The 19,771-nt window shown below is 40.1% G+C and overlaps 1 protein-coding gene across 1 annotated transcript in view; it reads left to right on the top strand.

Moving 5' to 3' along the window:
- LOC103211144 (dynein axonemal heavy chain 5) overlaps positions 1-19,771 on the top strand; it is a 240,282-nt gene that overhangs the window by 191,624 nt on the left and 28,887 nt on the right. The window contains exons 35-40 of the mRNA XM_007957061.1: positions 2,017-2,166; positions 10,849-11,094; positions 12,491-12,710; positions 15,466-15,671; positions 17,287-17,490; positions 19,517-19,732. Coding sequence (XP_007955252.1) covers positions 2,017-2,166; positions 10,849-11,094; positions 12,491-12,710; positions 15,466-15,671; positions 17,287-17,490; positions 19,517-19,732 — 1,242 coding nt within the window. The remainder of the gene's footprint in view (positions 1-2,016; positions 2,167-10,848; positions 11,095-12,490; positions 12,711-15,465; positions 15,672-17,286; positions 17,491-19,516; positions 19,733-19,771) is intronic.

Raw genomic sequence — 19,771 nt, 5'->3', positions numbered from 1 at the left:
CTGCTGCTTTGGGCATGCCTGGGTTCCTTCTCCTCACTTGGATCCCTGCAGCTGATTGCTCCTCTGTCCCCGTTCCTGGGCCTTTTAGATTAAATAGTTAGATGCATTTAAGATGCTATGCCTTCTTTTTAAAGATGAAACAACCACTGCACTTCCATTCTTGCCTCTTGTTCCTCTCTACCTCCTTCTTTTGTTCCTCCATTTGACTGCCTTAGTTGGGCATCTGATTATGAATCTAATGCAAATGCTTGGACTGTTATCTTTAGAAGTTTTTCTCCTTCCATAATAAGCCAGTTCCTGATTGACTGTGTGTATGTGCTGGTATCATGGAAGCTGGGATAAAGAAATGAACTGGGACAAGCCAAGAGTCAGGTTCTTGATATTGGGGAACCAAACTAGAGAGAAGTCAGATTGATAGCAAAGTGGTTTTATTCAGCCACAAATTGAATGTGCTTTTTTGACCAGGTAATGTTCTAAGGTTAGTTCTTGAGTCTTTCAACTTAACTTGACCAGATGCTTTAATTCCACTATATTTTTGTGTCTTGGTTAATAAGTACAATTAGTGATAATGTTTGCTATTACTGCCATGTAATTGGGGAACAAACCATTCTTTTTGCTCAAATACTTTGTTTTGTGAATATTAATGCTATCTCACTTGCTCTTCCTTGAGATGACCTTTTTCTGGTTGAGGCTGGTCTTGTTTTTCCCAAACCCCCCCAAAAAAACCAAACTTACTACCAATGAGTTGATTCCAACTCATAGTGACCCTCATTGAGTTTCTGAGGCTATAAATCTTTACAGAAGTAGACCAGCCCATCTTCCTTCCACGAAGCAGCTGGTGGGTTTGAACCAGTCACCCTCTGGTTTGCAGCCAGATGTCTTATCCACTACACCCACAGAGCTCCTTTGTTCTTCTCAGGGAACATATATCTGTGATTGATGTCACTGTCTTCTGGAGATTATATCTCATTCCTGGAATCCCTCCACATTATATAGTCTTTCATGATTGAAAGAAACTATTAGTATTTTCTTTTTTACTTGCTATTTCCTGTTGTTGTTGTTATGTGCCATTGAGTCAGACTTGACTCATGACAACCCCTCCTTGGGTTTCCGAGGTAGTATCACTATGGAAATAGATTGACCAACCTTCCTTCCGAGGAGTGGCTAGTGGGTTTGAGCCACCAGCCTTCTGGTTAGCAGTCAAGTGCCTTAGGACTACAGTACCAGAACTCTGATACCTCCTAGGATGGTTTTTTAGGATGTTTTTTTCTTTGATAAAATCTTAAGCAATAGTGTTGGAATCTTAATTGTAGGGAATATACCATAAAATAAGATTTCATTTATTTATCAGCCTTATTTGTTTGCCAGTGATTTTTAGATGCTTTTCCATGTAATAATGTTTATCTCTCTTTGTCAAAGCTCCAGAGGATAATAGGTGTGTCTTTTTCCAGTGCTACCATTGGCTAATGGTAGCAGGTGTCTGATCATTCATTTGGTGATGCTATTATGTGGTATATTTCACATTATGCTAGATTAATAGAATATTAACCCAAAAACTTATCTCCAGTAATTCACATGTATGAAGTATCTCTGTTTCTGCCAGAAGTGGAATTGGGAAATGAGGAAAAACAGGTGGATGAGACTTGGTCCCTCATTCTGAGAGAATTGCATGGAACAAATCAGACTTCCTTCAAATTATGAAAAGAGTTTCCACTGATTTCTTTATTCCTCATAAATTTCTTACCAAAAAAAAATAGAATAAATTAATAATCAAGGATTCTTGCTATTTGGAAAGGTACCTATAGGCTGGTGTTAATATGGACTGTCTGGAGAAAATGATATAATGTTAAACTATCCAACTGTTCAACACTAGGACATAAAAATAAGAAAGAATAGACAAGGGATAAAATTCACATATTTCTAGAATTGTTGGAATATTTAATGAAAAATATCTGTGAATATTATTTTAGGATGTTTTTGTGGTGTGACGTATTTCTTTTCCACTGGTATTTTCAGATTTCAAGAAATGAGAAAATGTGGAAAACTTGGTTTGATAAGGAAAACCCTGAAGAGGAGCCTCTTCCAAATGCCTATGATAAATCTCTTGATTGTTTCAGACGTCTTCTCCTTATTAGGTCCTGGTGTCCTGATAGAACCATTGCCCAGGTAATTTAGAGAGAGAGAGAGAGAGAGAGAGAGAGAGAAGTGGAGAGAGGGAAAGGGACTGGAAGGGAAAGGAAGGAAAAGGAGAGAGAGAGAAGGGAGAGGGGATGGAAATATTCTTAAGGAGAATTTCCTTTTAAATTTTAAAAAAAAATTAAAAAGGCAATTTCAGTGAGAGTTTTCTGGTAGGTTTCTATGTAATTTTCTGTTGTTGTTATGTGCTGTTGAGTCAGATGTGAAAAATGTAAAAATGTAAAAACCAACAACAAATAAATGCAGTGAGGTGTACATTTACACTAGGTAATTTATTAAGCTTCTTGTGTCCAACCAGTTTAATAAGAGTGAATGAGAATATCATGTTTGTAAGCTTGGTAAGTATAACATAAAGGTAGTATATTATTCTTCTTAGTATTTTACACTAACTCATTAACTCAAAAACGATAGGCTATTCCATTTTGAAGAAGAATGTGGCATCGGGATTGGAGGAAGACTCATTAACAACCTGAGATACACTGACAACACAACTTTGCTTGCTGATGGTGAGGATGACTTGAATCACTTACTGATGAAAATTAAAGATTACAGTCAGCAGTATGGATTATAGTTCAATATAAATAAAACAAAAATCCTCACAACTGGTCCGATAAACAGCTTCACAATGGATGGAGAAAAGATTGAAGTTGTGAGACTTCATATTACTTGGTTCTACAATCAGCACCAGTGGAAGCAGCAGTCAAGACATCAGACAACGTATTACATTGGGCAAATCTGCTGCAAAAGACGTTCTTTCAATTACTGAAGAGCAAAGATGTGTCCTTGAAGAGTAAGGTGTGCCCAGCCCAAGCCATGATTTTTTCAATCGCCTCATATTCATGTGAGAGCTGGACAATGAATAAGGAAGACTGAAGAGGAGTTGATGCTTTTGAGTCGTGGTGTTGGAAAATGCTAAGAGTACCATGAACTGCTGAAAGGACTAATAAATCTGTCCTAGAAGAAGTGCAGCCAGAATTCTCCTTGCAAGCAAGAATGGCCAGATTTCACCTCATCTACTGTGGTCATGTTGTCAGAAGGAACCATTCCCTGGAGAAGGATATCATGTTTGGTAAAGTGGAGGGTCAACGAAGAAGGGGAAGGCCCTCAACAAGATGGAATGACATAGTGGCTGCAGTGATGGTCTCAGGTATAGTAAAGATTGTGAGGCTGGCACAGGACCGGGCAGTGTTTCTTTCTGCTGTGCATAGGGTCACTGTGAGTCGGAGACAGCTCAATGGCACCTAACAACAACAACAACAGCAATTCAATTTCCTCAGTAGTAAAACAATGTTACTTTAAGCAGGAAGAATGTAGAGAGTAGGAAGGATAGGTAGACTAGAGGAAAACCCAACCTACTGAAAGTCTTGGCCTTTACCCAGGAAGTGTCACAGCCCTCGATGCAAGAAAGCACATTGGCCTAAAACTATTTGAATTTTATATTAAGTTTCAATGTGAATCCTGCCTCTAGAAGTTTTGTCTTTTCAAAGACCTTTAATCTGCTATCCTAGCATCATGGAACTTTACCTTCTAAAATTCTGTTGAGTCTTGCCTTCATATATAAAAGGATAAGCTCTAAGATTCAGCACAGTTTGGTTCCTTAAGGGCTTCTCCCCATAAGGTGTGAAGTAATAAAAGGCTGGGGTTTATAATAGAATGTAGGAAGTTCTTCCCTTCACTCTCCAGAGGGAGTGTTAAAAACATGTGGAGTAACCATCACCAAGTCCACTTATGTATTGTGGAACCATGAAAACAACTACATTCAATGATTGATGGAGAAAAGAAAAATGAATTGTGCACCTCAGGGCACTGGGATTACCCTTCCTTCATGTTTCCTTCTCAGTTTCATTACTTTTATCCTGCCCGAATGAATTGTGCAAGTTGCCTTATTTCCTGGCAGTGGAGAAGGGAAAGTTCAAGCAGTTTCTTTCTCTTATAGAAAATGCACTTGGTTCAATAATGACATTTAAGTCTACAAAGCTCCTTTGTAACTTTATCATCTTCATCTAGGCCTCTGTCATCCCTAGACTGAGCAGAGCTCTGTCCTGACTGGTCCCCTTTGTTCTCTCTTGCTCTTCTAGTCCATCCTCCTGTGCATTAGAAGAAATAAAAATATGATCATGCCATTCCTGGGCTTCTAAAGTTCTTCAGTGGCTTCTCATGGCCTTTAGGACCATACCTGTCTTACTCTCCTAGTGCTGCTATAACAGAAATACCAATAAGTATGTGACTTTAATGATCATAAATTTATTTTCTCACAGCTCTGGAGGCTAGAAGTCCATGTTCAGGTGTGGCTCTAGGGACTCTTGTCTATTTCAGCTTCTAGTAGTTGCCAGCAATCTTTGATGTTCCTGGGCTATAGCTGCATCTGTCTTCCTCTTCTCTTTGTATGTATTTGTGCTTATGTGTCCGTGTTTGTGTCTAATCTGCTCTTTTATAACTCAGAAGTGATTAAGTGTAGGAGCCACCCTACATTGCTATGACCTCATTAACGTAACAAAAGTAACACCTCTATTTCTAAACAGGAGTTAGGTTTTCAACACATATTTTGTTGGGGTGCACATAATTCAATCCATAACATACCCTCTAAGCTTGACCATTTTAATTACTGCCCCCATATTTCAGAGGCGACACAAAGAGAGATGAAGTGGTTTGCCTAAGGACACATAACCAGAAGAGTAGAATGAGTTTCTGGGCCTAGCGATTAGGCTCTACCTGGTGCCAAACTTCTAGACTATATTGAGATGACAGAAGTTAATGAAGGTGAAGGGGTGGGGACCGAGAGGGCTTCCACCAGGCATGATGGCATACCAACACAGATCTGACTGATTTCAGAAAAGAGCTAGGGCCACAGCATCCTAGTAAATCCTGTAGCTCCCTGGCCTGTGCTGTCTCAGGCAGAATTGTGAACTAGACATTTTGGTCTTTGATCTTCCCTTCCTTCTGAAAATCCTTACTTGCTCCAAGAGGGGTGGATGTTGTTCAGGACCCTCAACTGGAACAGATTTCTTTGGCTCCAGCCTGGATCCCACACCTTCCCCAGCTATTCTAGTCCATCATTAATGTTAATGATGGACTGAGCACCACCTCCATAGGATGCCCTTTTGGCCTCCCAGCTAATATTATAGATTAATTCCAGTAGTGGGTAATTGTTGGGCAGAACAAGGTAGCTGGCTGGGCCAGCTTCCCTCCCTTCCCACAGCTATGCTCTTAAACTTGACCTTCTGGAGATAACTCTCAAAGGAGCCAGTTCAGTGATAGGAACATCAAGTGAAATGACAGGCTTGAGGAGAAGGTGCTATAGCTGGAGGAGCTTGTAAGTTCCTTAGATCATGCCTGTTCTGCCCATGACTCAGAATAGTCCACCATCGAAGGAACTGGACTTGCCTACTTGAGGGACATAATTCAGTTCCTTTCTTTCACTAGAAAAATTTTTAAATAAACTTAAATTTAGACCCTCACTAAATTAGTCCTCATAGAAGAGCCTCCTCAGTCATGCCAACATTTCCTAATGCACAATAGGTACCCAAAGACTAGCTCTTGAATCTAAAGACTGAATGAATGAGCACATGATGATTTATTTATTGTCTGTTCACATGGTATATAAGACGTGAAGGTTAATACAGAGAATCATAAAATTTCTGAACTAAGACTTATAGAAAAGATTATCATTTTATGGCAAAGTAAACAAAGACAGACTCATAGGAGACCACTTACCTTATTTCATCTTTTTTGACTGAGACAGGCCTACAAACCAATCTTTTTGTACTGTCTTTTTAAAACATTTTAAGGCTTAAAAATCCTAATTTCCTTCTCTGGGTGTGATTTTTAAAATCACAATGCTTGACCATGATTCTGTGAGCTCCATGAAATTGGTTACTTTTTCTTCGTTACAAAAATCATACAATTGTAACTTATTCCAGTTTTACAGAAAGAAAGATCGGTAACTAGACGGAATTTTAGTTTCTTTTATTCAAGAACTTTTTGGAAAATTTTGCTGTCTGTCACACCTTGTAGATGAGCAAACATCAATGGAATTATCAACTCACAAACCAATATTAATTCAAGTTATACAAATTGGCAGTGTAGAAGGCATTGTTGGTAGATTAACTCACCCACATTTCAAATCTGTTCTTCCTTGCCTACCTCTGTTTTATAGTCAGGACATGATAAATGCTTTCTACTTTCCCTTGAAGCTATGGGTGACTGTGTGATATAGTTCTGGCTGATGAACTTTAAAAGGTGGTCTGCTGAGACCTTTGGGAATACACTTGATTTCCTGATGAAAGGGATAGACGCAGCCTCAACTGTCCCCTTCACACCTTCTTCCAGCTGGAATGCAGTTGTGATGTCAGGATCTGTTGCATTCAGCCCTATTATGACCATTAAATTGTCCACATGATGGACCATTGAAATGACAGAAATGGTAGCCTTGATAATCTTTGAGCCTCTGAACCAATACTCAGAGCTGCTGCTCCCACATCTTCTTGTTACGTGGAGAAATTAAATCTCCATTTCTTTAAGGCATTGTTGATGAGGTTTTCTGTTACCTGCAACTGAAAGCATTTCTGCATGATGCGCAGCTGTCAAATACTCTTAGATTTTTGTGGATTGATTTTATTCTGCATATGTGAGTTATCAGTTGATCAGTCACAGACTAGAAGTTTCACTGCCATACCAGTCTGAGGGCCAGAGTGGAATGAGAGAATAATCAGTGAATGAAATCTCAAGCTAGTTTTCTTTGGCCCACCAGCATAAGTTGCTGGGTGGTGGAGTCTGCCTGAGTGTTACTTGTTCTCGGCCTTTCAGCTGTGTTTGACTACCCATATCTGAGGGTGTTCAGCTGCTTGGTTGCAAGACAACCAGCACTAACTGGTGCTATCTCATGCACACACACATTTGAGTCTTGAAAACACTTGACAAAGAAAGATCAGTACAGGGGAGGTTTATTTATTCATTTTTTTCCTCCACTCCAAAGCTGAGACCACTTCATTGGAACTAGGGGTTGGGACAGAATGTCATTCAGAGTTACGTGAAGAGTAACCACTGAAAATCTGAGTTTGTGATACTCATTTTCACTCATGCCTGTGAGATTTTAGCTTTCTTTGTAGGTAGGCAGGCTGACCCACCACATGAGCTGATTCCTACATGAGTCCTAATGGATGTCCTTATGTCCCCTGTAGATGACTAGCTCTTTTCTTCTCCAAGGTCTCTGAACACATCTCTCTATGTGGAATGCTCAACTATTGGACCTGCCTAGCTGTCCCCTCCACTTAGATAAAGCCCATTTATCATTCCAACAGAAACTCAGATTTGCTTCTTATGAGATAGCCTGTTCCTGGTGTACTCCTGGAAGGCTAATTGGTTTTGTGCTTTCATGTACCCCTGTAAGTCATGAAATCTTAAAACTAGTTCATTTGCTATTATTTGCTCAATGTGTGCCTAATCTTGGGGAGTGGCTTGCTTGTCAGTGGCAGGGTTATTTATTTACAACCATGACCTTCAAATTTAGCACATTGCCTGGGACAGAGGAGGTGGCTGAGGTCCGAGATTCATAGCTGTGATATGAGGGGCACCATACACATTGGAGAGACCCAGTAATGCTTGAGGATCATTGTACTACTTGCTCAGTGGGAGAGTACAGTTTGTAGAATTGAAGCCGAATTAAAGAAAATGAAAAAGTGCACTCTTTCTAGCACTTACTTGTGGTTTCAAATCCATGTGTAGGACATTATGGTTTTATTTGGAATTTCCACATATCCTTAAGTGTGCATACTTGTACCATAGACTCGTTGCAACCCTTGGAGCCAATTTGAACCAGTAACTCTGGGTCCATTTGAGAATATCTTTTTTCTAGGCATAAGACTTTCACACCAGAAAGAATAGTCAGACATTATTGCTATTTGAATCAAAATAGGCTTCCTTGTAGTCTCTTCCATGGGTGGGTAAACAGTGGCCTGTGAGCCAAATTTGGGCTACTGCAAGTTTTTGTAAAAAGTCTATGAGCAAAGAATGGTCTGTATATTTTAAAGTAGCTGGAAGAAATCAAGAGATTAATTATAAGAGATTAAACAAGCAAGTGAGCAAGTAGAGATTGGGGAAGATAAATCCCATGTCACATGAAGGTCACCAAGGAGCCTAGGAATAGAAGCTGAAGAGACAAGGACTTCTCCCAGAGCCAACAGAGAAGCCATCCCTTAGAGTTGGCACCCTGATAACTGTGAGAAAATAAATTTCTGTTTGTTGAAGCCACCCACTTGTGCTGTTTCTGCTATAGCCACACTAGAGAACTATGACGGGTGCCAATTCAGTCTAGAGTCTTGAATGACCAGAATGGTCTCACTAATACTATCTCATTGACACAGTGGCTGCAACGATGGGCTCAGGTATAGCAGGGATTGTGAGGCTGGCACAGGACTGGGCAGTGTTTTGTTCTGTTGTGCACAGGGTCGCTGTGATTGAGAGCCTACTCGACAGCACCTAACAACAACAACAACAATACTATCATTAACATAAAGAAAATACCATTCTCAGGTGGGATTATAACTACAGATCTAAAGGTTAGGATTTACAATACATATTTTTTGGGGCACACAATCCAATGCATAATGGTACCCATTTCCCCTCTCTTACCAGGATGCAGAAGAAGGTAGACCGGTAAGCTGGGAGATTTTCTAATCGTGCCACACCCTTTTGCTCTCACCTGCAAAGAGAGCAAACTTGAGTGGGGAACCACATTTCAATGTGTGAGCTCAGAAACTTGAGGTCGGGCAATGACTGAGCATAAACAAAACACAGCTAAAGATTAAAGGTGGAGGAAGAGCCTGTATTACTGGCTGGAACCAAACTCTGGATGCTTTAAAGCCAAAGACAGTTATTTAACCAGAGACCATCTCCTCTTTGGTCCAGGTCAATCTGAATGTTCTCTGATTCAAGGGAAATTCCATCAGAAGCTATTTTGTGTTTCTCTATGGCTGAGTGTTTCAAGGCTCAGCTGTAGGGTCCACCAAGGCTCACCCCACCAAGGCTTATCATCCATTCAGTTCTGGAAAGGTTTACAAGTCATGTTGCACCCACTGTTGGGCTACTTGTTATGTAAGGATAATTATTCTGGGGAGCTTCACTGGAGTGAGAAACTGGGGGTGGAGGGAAACATCAGAATAGGATGCAGATTTTCTTGGAGGGAATGCAACCATTTATAAGTGGAAGAAAAGAGGCTAAAATTGATACTCATCATTAATAGCAGTATTTGTTAAAAAATAAATGATCATTGTTTTACTTTGTCTGAGAAAGGATTATGTTATTTCTAGAATATGGGTGGAAATATAGTTGACAAAATTTGTGATATGGTGAACTGTGATTGGACTCACTCCCATGGCTTAACCCTCAGATAAACTAATAGACAGGTCTATAAGCTGAACAGCTCCACCAGGTAGATGCGTTCCTTAGGAAATCAGCCATGGAAAATCAGAAGGGCAGCATTTAGACAAGGAGGAAGCTAGGCAAGTGGAAACACATAGGTAACAAGGGCACAGGGAAGGGTCAAGCACAGGGAGGACGTCAAAGAAGAGATGTTGCACTGTGTGAGGATTGTAATCATTGTAATTGTGTGGTGAAACAAAATGTATATGAACTGTTCAATGTAAAACAAATCTGCTTTGTAAATTGCACCCGAATCACAATAAAATGTTAAAAAAAAATAACAGTAACAGGGATGAGTCAAAAATGGAAAGAGATGGTGACAATCATAAGGAGAAAGAAAGGAGTTAGGATGAAAATGAGGTGTATGAATGAATGAATGATAGAAGGAAAGTGAAAGAAAATTAAGAGAGAGTGTGTAATGAACCAAGCCATTAAGAGAAAAAGCAAAACCGAACTTACTGTAATTCCCAAGTGAAACATACTTGCTTCCTAAATGGGAGATCCAAGACTCTGACATGAAAGCTTGCCATGGCACACTTCCGACCATCTCTAGGCCCAGCCTTTCTTGATGGAGGCTTTTGATTTGACTGAATATTGTCTCTGTGGATAGTGGCAGCTGGGCCTATTAGGTAGGGATGGCATTGTCTTCTGAATGGTAAGAAATGTGTAGTAGTAGAAGGTAGTATTGATAATTTAAAGAAAAAGGTGCTCTTGGTAAATGTCATAAAGTGTAAATTTTGTTGCATACATAGAATATTTATGAGCTAAGTCTTTAAAAATTAATTTATTCAATAAATACTTAATACAGTTCATTCAATAAATAGTCATTCAATAATTATCTAGTTCAGTATCCATTAAATTCCAAGAGCTCTTCTGCCTGCTTGATTCTTTAAATCCATATCTAGTTCCCTTAAAGCATCCTAAATAATAGAATTTCCTAGCATTTTCATTCTGTATTTATAGGAAGAAGCAGCAAATGTATTCAAAGAGAGTCCACAAAAGAGGTCCACAAAGTTAAGTTGTGGTCTTTTAACTGTATGACTTTGGTGCACAGAGTAACACAGTATCCTTGCCTATAGAATGAGGATTAAAACAAAAACAAAAACAAATGCTCAGGCAGGATGACTGTGGGCATCATTGACATAATCTACAAAGATGAATTTGGGAAAACCACACTGCTTTATATATATGGGGCAGTCAGACTCCAGTGACTCATGTACTGTTTTTTGGTAGGCCCGCAAATACATCATGGACTCCATGGGCGAAAAGTATGCTGAAGGTGTTATCCTGGACTTGGAAAAGATGTGGGAGGAATCTGATCCTCGAACACCACTCATCTGTCTCTTGTCTATGGGCTCAGACCCCACGGATTCCATCATCGCCTTGGGGAAGAGACTGAAAATAGAAACCCGCTATGTGTCCATGGGCCAGGGCCAGGAGGTCCATGCTCGCAAGCTCTTGCAGCAGACCATGGCCAATGTAAGGCCAAATGTCTAATTGTGTTTTAACCTGTTGTTATGATGATTATCAGATAGGAATCCAGAAAAGAGCTTATGAATCATTGAGAACAGTTTGGACATACATGATGCATGCTGTTTACGAAGCAGGGAAAAGTGTAATGTCTATCAGACATTAATTTTGTTTCTCAGAAAACACTGCTTAGCAGTGAAAAATACTGTTTTCACAGAAAAACAGATACAACTTAAAGCTTTCGGGGCTGAGCTTTGACTTACGTGAAAAGCTTACTCAACCAGAACATCAGATTTTCCATCCAGTTTCCCTGCAAAGATATAACATTAGAATAAGAAGCACTAACATTATGGGATGCTTGTTTAATTTCAATTTAAGGTAAATAATTACAGGTTCAGGTAGCTAAAGTAGAACTTAAATGGAGCATTTTTAACCTTCAGTTTATACCTGTTTTTGGTTTCAAGTAAAATAATAATAATAATAAATCTTTATTATTAGCATGCTTATAACTTGTTAGAGATGTTACTGTCTTAAAAGCTTGGTATTTGAGTGCTTTATACTTTGAATTGTGAATAGTGTCAACTGGAGTTTAAAAAGGCCACAGACTAGATAGTCTGTGAGGCAGTGAAATATAAGGGATTCTATGACTTCCCTAAATTACTGGTTTTATATGTAGCTCTGCTAAGATTTCAGATCCAGTGCTTGGTTTGTTTTTGGAAAGAGTGAAAGCCAATCAGAGAATCTTAAGTCTTGTTTGAAATATTACTGATAATGTCTTCACTCTCAATGTCTTTATCCTTAAGAGTTCATGCCTTAAAAACAAGTACATATGTATCTTCACTGTGGTTGTAACAAGGAGCTCTGGTAGTGTAGTGGTTAAGGCATTTGGCTCCTAACCTAAAGGTCGGTGGTTCGAACTCACCATCTGCTCCACAGAAGAAAGATGAGGCAGTTTGCTTCCCTAAAGATTTACAGCCTTGAAACCCAATGGGGGTCACTATGAGTTGTAATCAACGCGATGGCAGTGAGTTTGATTTGGTTTGGTAGTTGTCATGGGATTTGGGGAGGGAGCAGTGCTAAGTGAATGTTTTCCATCAACCATCTTTCCTTGGAAGCACTATTATCTCTTCTTATATTTCACTTTGGTTGTTTTCATGTCTGCTGCCCCAACGTAATTCCTCAGTCGGCATGCTATTATACTGTGAGACAAATAAATGGAACAAGAAAGAAACATAGCTTCTCTCAATTAAGCCATTGTAGCCTTAGGTTTGACCTAGATTAATTTAAAGTGGCTAGTGTGCTTCTTTATTAAATTTTAATGATTTAATTTCTATAGAACTTATTAATTCAAGTCTCTGGGTGAAACATGACCTAATCCCATTTGCACTTGCTGTTGTTGGCTTAGGGAGGATGGGCACTTTTGCAGAACTGCCACCTGGGACTTGACTTCATGGATGAGCTCATGGACGTAATCACAGAGATGGAAATCATACATGACGCTTTCCGCCTATGGATGACCACCGAGGTTCATAAGCAGTTCCCCATTACACTCCTTCAGATGGCCATTAAATTTGCCAATGAGCCCCCACAGGGGCTGCGGGCAGGACTGAAAAGAACATATGGCGGTGAGTTGAAGCTGGCTTGTGAGTCTACAGGAGCGTTTTGTACTTACGTTGTTTTTTCAAGGAAATTGTAAAAACAGAATTAGTGAGGCTGTAGTTATAGCAAGTGGTGCTGTTATTAAGCGTGATGAGAAGGTGGCCCTCCCTTTAGTCATACTGTGTGTAGAATGTGCTCAAGCAGTGCCACGGAGTCCGAACTCATGATTCCTAGCTCAGAATTTCGAGTCCTCCAAAATTCCTCTAGTTGGGTTCTCCAGCTAGACACTCTGCCTTTGTATGTTAACATCAAAAATGATAACTTTGTCTTTTGTTGTCTTTATGTTCCATGTCTGAAGGAAGACAATAGCCCCTTCCAAGAGAAGAGACTGAATAAATTAATACGGTCTCCATTTAATTGGGGCCCATATGTCAGAATGCCAGCTAATTTCATGTATATGAAATATCTAGGATTGGCAAATGCAGATACAACACTTTATTGGTGGTTCCCAGGGGCTGGGGAATGGAAGTTACAGCTGACAGGGCACTGGGTTTCTCTTTGGGGTGAATAAAAACTTTTGGAAACAGTGGTGATGGTTGCGCACCATGGTGACTGTAATCCATGTCCCTGGATTGTACACTTAAAAATGGTTAAAATGGCAAAATTTATGTTACATGTAGTTTACCACAGATTTTTTTAATGAAAAATAAATGAATAATGTCAAAAAAAGCAATCCAAATGCCCTCCAATCGCTGCTATAACAGAGATTGTCCTCTTTGCCAACGTTTCTTTTGCTTCATAGCTTTTGTTTTTAATTGTTGTAAAAATCTAGGTAACATAACATTTGCTAATTCAACATTTTTCATTTGTACAATTCCATGAAACCAATTACATCAATTATGTTGTGCAACCATCCCCAATATCCACTGACAGTATTTCCATCCCCAGAAACAAGAACTCAGTGTAAGGTAAACAGATTCCCTTCCCTCCTGCCTCTGGTAACCACTGTTCAACTTGGATGTCTATTCTGTTCTCATTCTCCTATTTAAAGTATTTCAGATCAGTCCTACTCTTACGTATACATCCAAGAGACCTGAAAGTAGCAATGTTAATGGACACATATATGCCAGTGTTCATTGTGGCACAATTTACAATCGGCGAAAGGTGGAAACAAGCCAAATGCCCATCAGTAGATGAATGGATCAGCAACATGTGGTATATATGCATAGTGGAAGTCCTGATACATGCCACAGCATGGATGAACCTTTATGCTGCATGAAATAGGTCAATCACAAAGAAACAAATATTGTAGGATCTCACTGATTCCTCATAGCTTTAGGTCTGGGACTGATGGTCACAGGAAGAGCATGGATTTTGAATCCCGATACCTGATTCTGGTCATTCCTGTTTGACTAATGCTTTGCTGTCTTGGGTGCTAGTCGCTAAAACAACTTGAGATTCAATCCCTCACTTGTAAAATAGAGATAATAAATCTAGGAGTGTTGAAATACATTTTAATTAAGTAGTGGCTTTAATGATAGTAATAATGATGATGATAATTATTGTATTTTTCTCTGAAAAATTTTTGTCTGAAAAATTTGCCAAGAGATTTTTTTGAGGGTTGCTAACAAACTCAACTTCCTGTCAATCCACAGGGAATGCAGGAATGAAATAGAGGTAGAGGAATTCAGGCAGAACAGTGAAATCAAATAATAACTACAATAATTTAATTTTAATAAAAATAGTATATACAGGAGCCCATTGCAACCTAAGTACATGCCTGCAAAAAGGGCAAGAGGGCCACATCTCCTGACCTCCTCTAATCCCACAAGAGGAAGACAGAATCACTATCAGTAACCCAAGGCCTATTACTGCAAGGCCAGACATGCTACCTCCCTCCAGTCCTTTCTCCAACCGTTCCTCCCAACGCACCCACCACATCTCTGCTGGGTTTGATAATTCACTGCAGTGGCCACACAGAACTCACAGATTACGGGGTTTATTAGGGAAGCACCAGGCTACAATTCAAGTTCAGGAAAAATGCTCAGTCTCTCCCCCAGCCCAGACTCTCTCCTAACAGTCTCTCACAGTCTCTCTCCCAGCAATGAGTGTCCCTCGGTGTCTCACTCAGCAATGCGTGTCTCTTGCGTCTCTTTCCCAGGAGCGTGTGTCTCTTTCAGCAGCACATCTTCCTCAACCAGCAGTCGGAGAGAAACTTCTTCTGCCTCTAGGAGGCCTCCTTTTGAGCCTGGCAGAGTGGCCCAACTAACCAATCATAACATCAGAATTCTAAGCACCTGAGAGAGAGTGGGAACCTCCCAGAACATGGCTTTGTGCCACCCAACAGAAATACTCCAGGTGGATAACCTTTACAATCAGGAGCTCCTCAGTTGCTCACAGCAAATTCCACCAGGGAGTTTACAAAGACTTATGGCTAGAAAAGCCACACTAAGTAATTTACTACACCACAATGTCCTAATTATTATTATTTTATTACCACCATTCTTCTACCTCTTTTATCCTTACATTACCTTGTTAGATGGGCAGGAACTGGCATCTTATTAGCAAACCCCACCTTCTCTGAAATCTCTGCACATTTTTCGGAGAGAGGTGTTCTCTAGACATCAAAAGTCAGGTTATAATTGTCATTCAAATGTGATAAAAACTTCAAAAGAAGTGAAATTTAATATCAGGAAATTACAAAAAATTAAGTTGTTAAAATAATAGAAAAAAAATGTTTGACAAAAGTGGTACATCTTCTCCCAATATTGATTGCAATAGGCGTGAGCCAAGACCTGCTCGACGTGAGCACCATGGTCCAGTGGAAGCCCATGCTGTACGCGGTGGCTTTCCTGCACTCCACAGTCCAGGAGAGGCGGAAGTTTGGTCCACTTGGCTGGAATATACCCTACGAGTTCAATCAAGCAGACTTCAATGCTACAGTGCAGTTCATTCAAAACCACTTGGATGACATGGACATCAAAAAGGTATTGCCAGGCTTGTGCCTCTCACCACTGATGATGGTGGGCCTGGGGCCTAAGCTGATGTGACCACCTTGCTTTTGAGTCAGTTATCTGAGAGTGATGATTTTCTGTGCTAGCAAAGTAATTATTTCAAGTCATAGCAACTGACTTAAAGTGTTAGATCACACTTGATGCTTGATTTAGGGTCACAAATGGACAGAGTTTGATTCTCTTTTGGTTTTTTAAAGTCATGTTGATGTTACAGGTAAAGCAGTCTGAAAAGGTCTGGTGGGGATGATGGATGGAAAATTTCATTAAAAATCCTTTAAAACTGAGAGTCTAGATTACCTTTCAAGTGTGCTTTCTAGAGAATGCTTAGTTTTCTCAGAATGTAATTTTTTTTCTCTTGAAGTGAATGCATCAGGAAACAATTCATTTCAAATCAGAAATATTAGCTTTAAGTAACTCCTCATGTTTGCCTACTTAGTTCTTTTCTTTTTTATAATTAGTTTAATTTTTTCTTGTTGTTGTTGAGAACATACACAGCGGAATGTAACAGTCACTCAGCAAGACCTACATGTCTCAGCCAGTGACATAGAGGACGTTCTTTGAGTTGTGCTACCGCTCTCCCTCCCCCTCCTTTTCTGCATTGCTCCTCCCCCAAGAACATAAACTCACTGCCCCTGCGTTTTCTGTCGCATCTTTTGAGTTGCTATTGTCAGTTAGATCCCATACAGATAGTTCTTAAAAGACCACAGTGTTCAAGGCCAACCTTGTTTACTAGGTAAGCTCAACTACTGTTGGGTTATAAGAAGATTTCAGGGGATACTTTTGGCTTAAGGTTTAAAGAATCTCTAGGGCAGTAGTTTCAAGGGTTCATCCAGCTTCCATAGCTCCAGAAAGTCTGGACCCCATCAGAATTTGAAATTCTTTTCTACGTTTTCTCCCTCGCCTACTTAAATTTCATTCTGCACTTTCCACATTGATAGTGAATGAGTGAATCGTATTTCTTGTTATTGTTCAGTGCCCTCGAGTTGGTTTCGACTCATAGAGACCCTGTGTACACAGAACAAAATGCTGCCCGGTCCTGCCCCATCCTCACAGTCATTGCTGTGCTTGAGCCCATCAATGCAGCCACTGTGTCAACCCATCCATGATGTCCTTCTCTAGGCACTGATCTCTTGTTAACATGTCCAAAGTATGGGAGACGAATTCTCACCATCCTTGCTTCTAAGGGGTACTCTGGTTGTACTTATTCTAAGACAGATTTGTTCGTTCTTCTGGCAGCCCACGGTATATTCAATATTTTTCACCAACACCATAATTCAGAGGCATCATTTCTTCTGTGGCCTTCCATATTCATTGTCCAGCTTTCACATGCATATGAGGTGATAGAAAATACCATGGTTTGGGTCAGGTGCAGCTCAGTCTTCCAAGTAACATCTTTGCTCCTTAACCCTTTAAGGAGGTCCCTTGCAGCAGATTTGCCCAGTGCAATATGACATCTCATGGCTTGACTGCTGCTTCCATGAGAGTTGATTGTGGATCCAAGAAAAATGAGTCTGGTTGTTACTTGGTGGGGGACATAATGATGAGACAGTAATAGTTTCTACACCCGCTTTTCTATCAATTTTCCCAGGGAGTCTCCTGGATCACCGTCCGCTACGTGATAGGAGAGATTCAGTATGGAGGACGAGTCACTGATGACTATGATAAGAGATTGTTGAACACCTTTGCTAAGGTTTGGTTCAGTGAAAGTATGTTTGGACCTGATTTCAGCTTTTATGAAGGATACAATATTCCAAAATGCAGCACCGTGGAGAACTATCTTCAGTATATCCAGGTTTGTCAATGCAGGAATTTTATGCCTAGATCAAGCAACCACAACCATATTAGCTTTTGATGTTAATTGCATATACTTCTTTGAAAATAAATTGTAATGGAGTTATATACTAAAGCTTCCACCATTGATGCTTTCTTTGTAATTTTATATTCACCTTATGATTTAAATATTTACGTTAGTTTTGAGTGTGTTTTGTGTGAGTCTCTCCTACTCTTTTCTTTGAAGGCTCCAGCAAGGAATAGACTTTGGGGAGATGTTGGATGGTCAGATTTAGAACTTAGGGGACCTACACAAGTCCCCTGGCACCCTCTGGTGTGATGCTCTCTACCACATCAGTAGGGCAAAGGCAGCCACTAGACTTTGCTCAGCTTTTCAGTCCTGTTGCCTCTTCCTGTGCCATGTTACTTACTTCTGGCCCTGCAGACAGCCTACGAGGATGGCCAGGAACCCGCTCTGAATAAGCACTTCCTCTGAGACCGGTTCCTCAACCTGAGCTCAAGTGATGTTCAGCACTGGATGGTTTCGAGTGTGGAGGACTGTCCTGTGCATGGTGGGAACTTGAGTAGCATAACTTGGGTTAGTAAATTAACCTACGAGAGGCCAGTACCATCCCTCTCCTTGCCCCCCAAGTTGTGACAACCAACACTATCTCCAGACACTGTCAAATGCCCCCTGGGAGGCAAAGTCGTTCTCATTTGAGAAGTACTGCTTAAAGAAAGAATAACATAGATGCTAACAGGAAATTTGGGAATGTGCAGGGGAGAGAAATCTGATTTGTGTCTCCAGCTAGGTAAATTTCTGTCTCTCTACCTTGAATTCATTAGATCATTATTTAGTGTTCTCTTTTGCCTTAGCTATTTATCTCAGTGTTAACGAACTAGATCTCAGCCTCAAAGGGCTAAATTTATCAGTGTGTTTAGAGGGGTTTTTTGATATAGTAATGTAATGGGTTTACATATATTACCACCTAAACACTTTTATTAATTCAAATCAACAAATTTATTTGTCCTCATTGTAATACACGTGGGTTTTAATCATTAGCACTGAATAGGAGAAGTGCTCTCCGAAGTTATAAATCTAGGTTTGCCTGTACATCTGTGTATTTATATACACAGAATGAATTTGAGATCGCTTACAAGATGTTATACAAAAAAGGGTAAAACAAGAGAGTGAAAAATACAAGTAAAGCAATAGTAAAATTAAGAACAAGATGAACACATATAAATACATGTCAAATTGTGAATAATTTTATTTTCTGTAAATGGCTGAGGATATTTTTGGCTGCTGGTTCTGTCCTGACTCACTTTTCACCTTTTATTGTCTCTCTTTTTCTGTGACTCTATTTCTCTCTCAATATGGCCCTTTTTACCTAATCTTCATTTTTCTCCCTTGGAGAATACAACTCCCACATACCATCTTATTTGGGATATAATTCTTAGGACTGCCATTTACATTTATTTACACAAGTGCTTGAAATTAGAAAACACCATCAAGAAACAAGATAGCAAGCCACAATGTCCTTCCAGTCTCATGTCTTAAACCACCAGAGAGGACCTCTTGGATCGAGTTTTACTTGAGGCACAGCTGTTAGAGATCCATGAGTCTATATTATATTTTTCAATGTTCATTGTTTTTTGTAAGGCAACTTCTGAGTCTTTTCCAGTAAAATTATTTAGTTTTACGGTCTGACACAATGAAGGCATTTCACGTAAATACTTATCTTATTAACAGGTTTTTTATTTTCTAAGGTGGTATAAGCAGACCCTAATGGTGCAATGGTTAAAGCACTTGGCTGCTAACCAAAAGATTGGTGGTTCAAACCCACTGGCCACTCTGCAGGATAAAGATGTGGCAGTCTGCTTCCTTAAGGATTACTGCCTTGGAAACCCTATGGGGCAGTTCTACTCTCTCCTATAGGGTCGATATTGGTCGGAATCAATTCAATGGCAGTGTATTTGGTTTTGAGCTTAAAACAGTATAATTTAACTGGTGCTTACATCAGCTATCTATGCTTATCTGTTGACAGAGTTTACCGGCCTATGACAGCCCCGAGGTGTTCGGGCTGCACCCCAATGCTGACATCACCTACCAGAGCAAGCTGGCCAAGGATGTGCTGGACACCATTCTTGGCATCCAACCCAAAGACAGTTCTAGTGGAGGAGATGAGACCCGAGAGGCTGTGGTGGCCCGGCTAGCTGAGGATATGCTGGAGAAGCTGCCCATGGACTACAACCCGTTTGAAGTGAGTTGATGAAATTCTGGCAATGGCAGCTGTGTGTGT

Source organism: Orycteropus afer, unplaced genomic scaffold (genome assembly GCF_000298275.1).
Source record: "Orycteropus afer afer isolate SDZICR_OR568_19922 unplaced genomic scaffold, OryAfe1.0 scaffold00700, whole genome shotgun sequence".
NCBI lineage: Eukaryota > Metazoa > Chordata > Mammalia > Tubulidentata > Orycteropodidae > Orycteropus > Orycteropus afer.
This window is presented reverse-complemented; position numbering and strand designations above follow the sequence as displayed.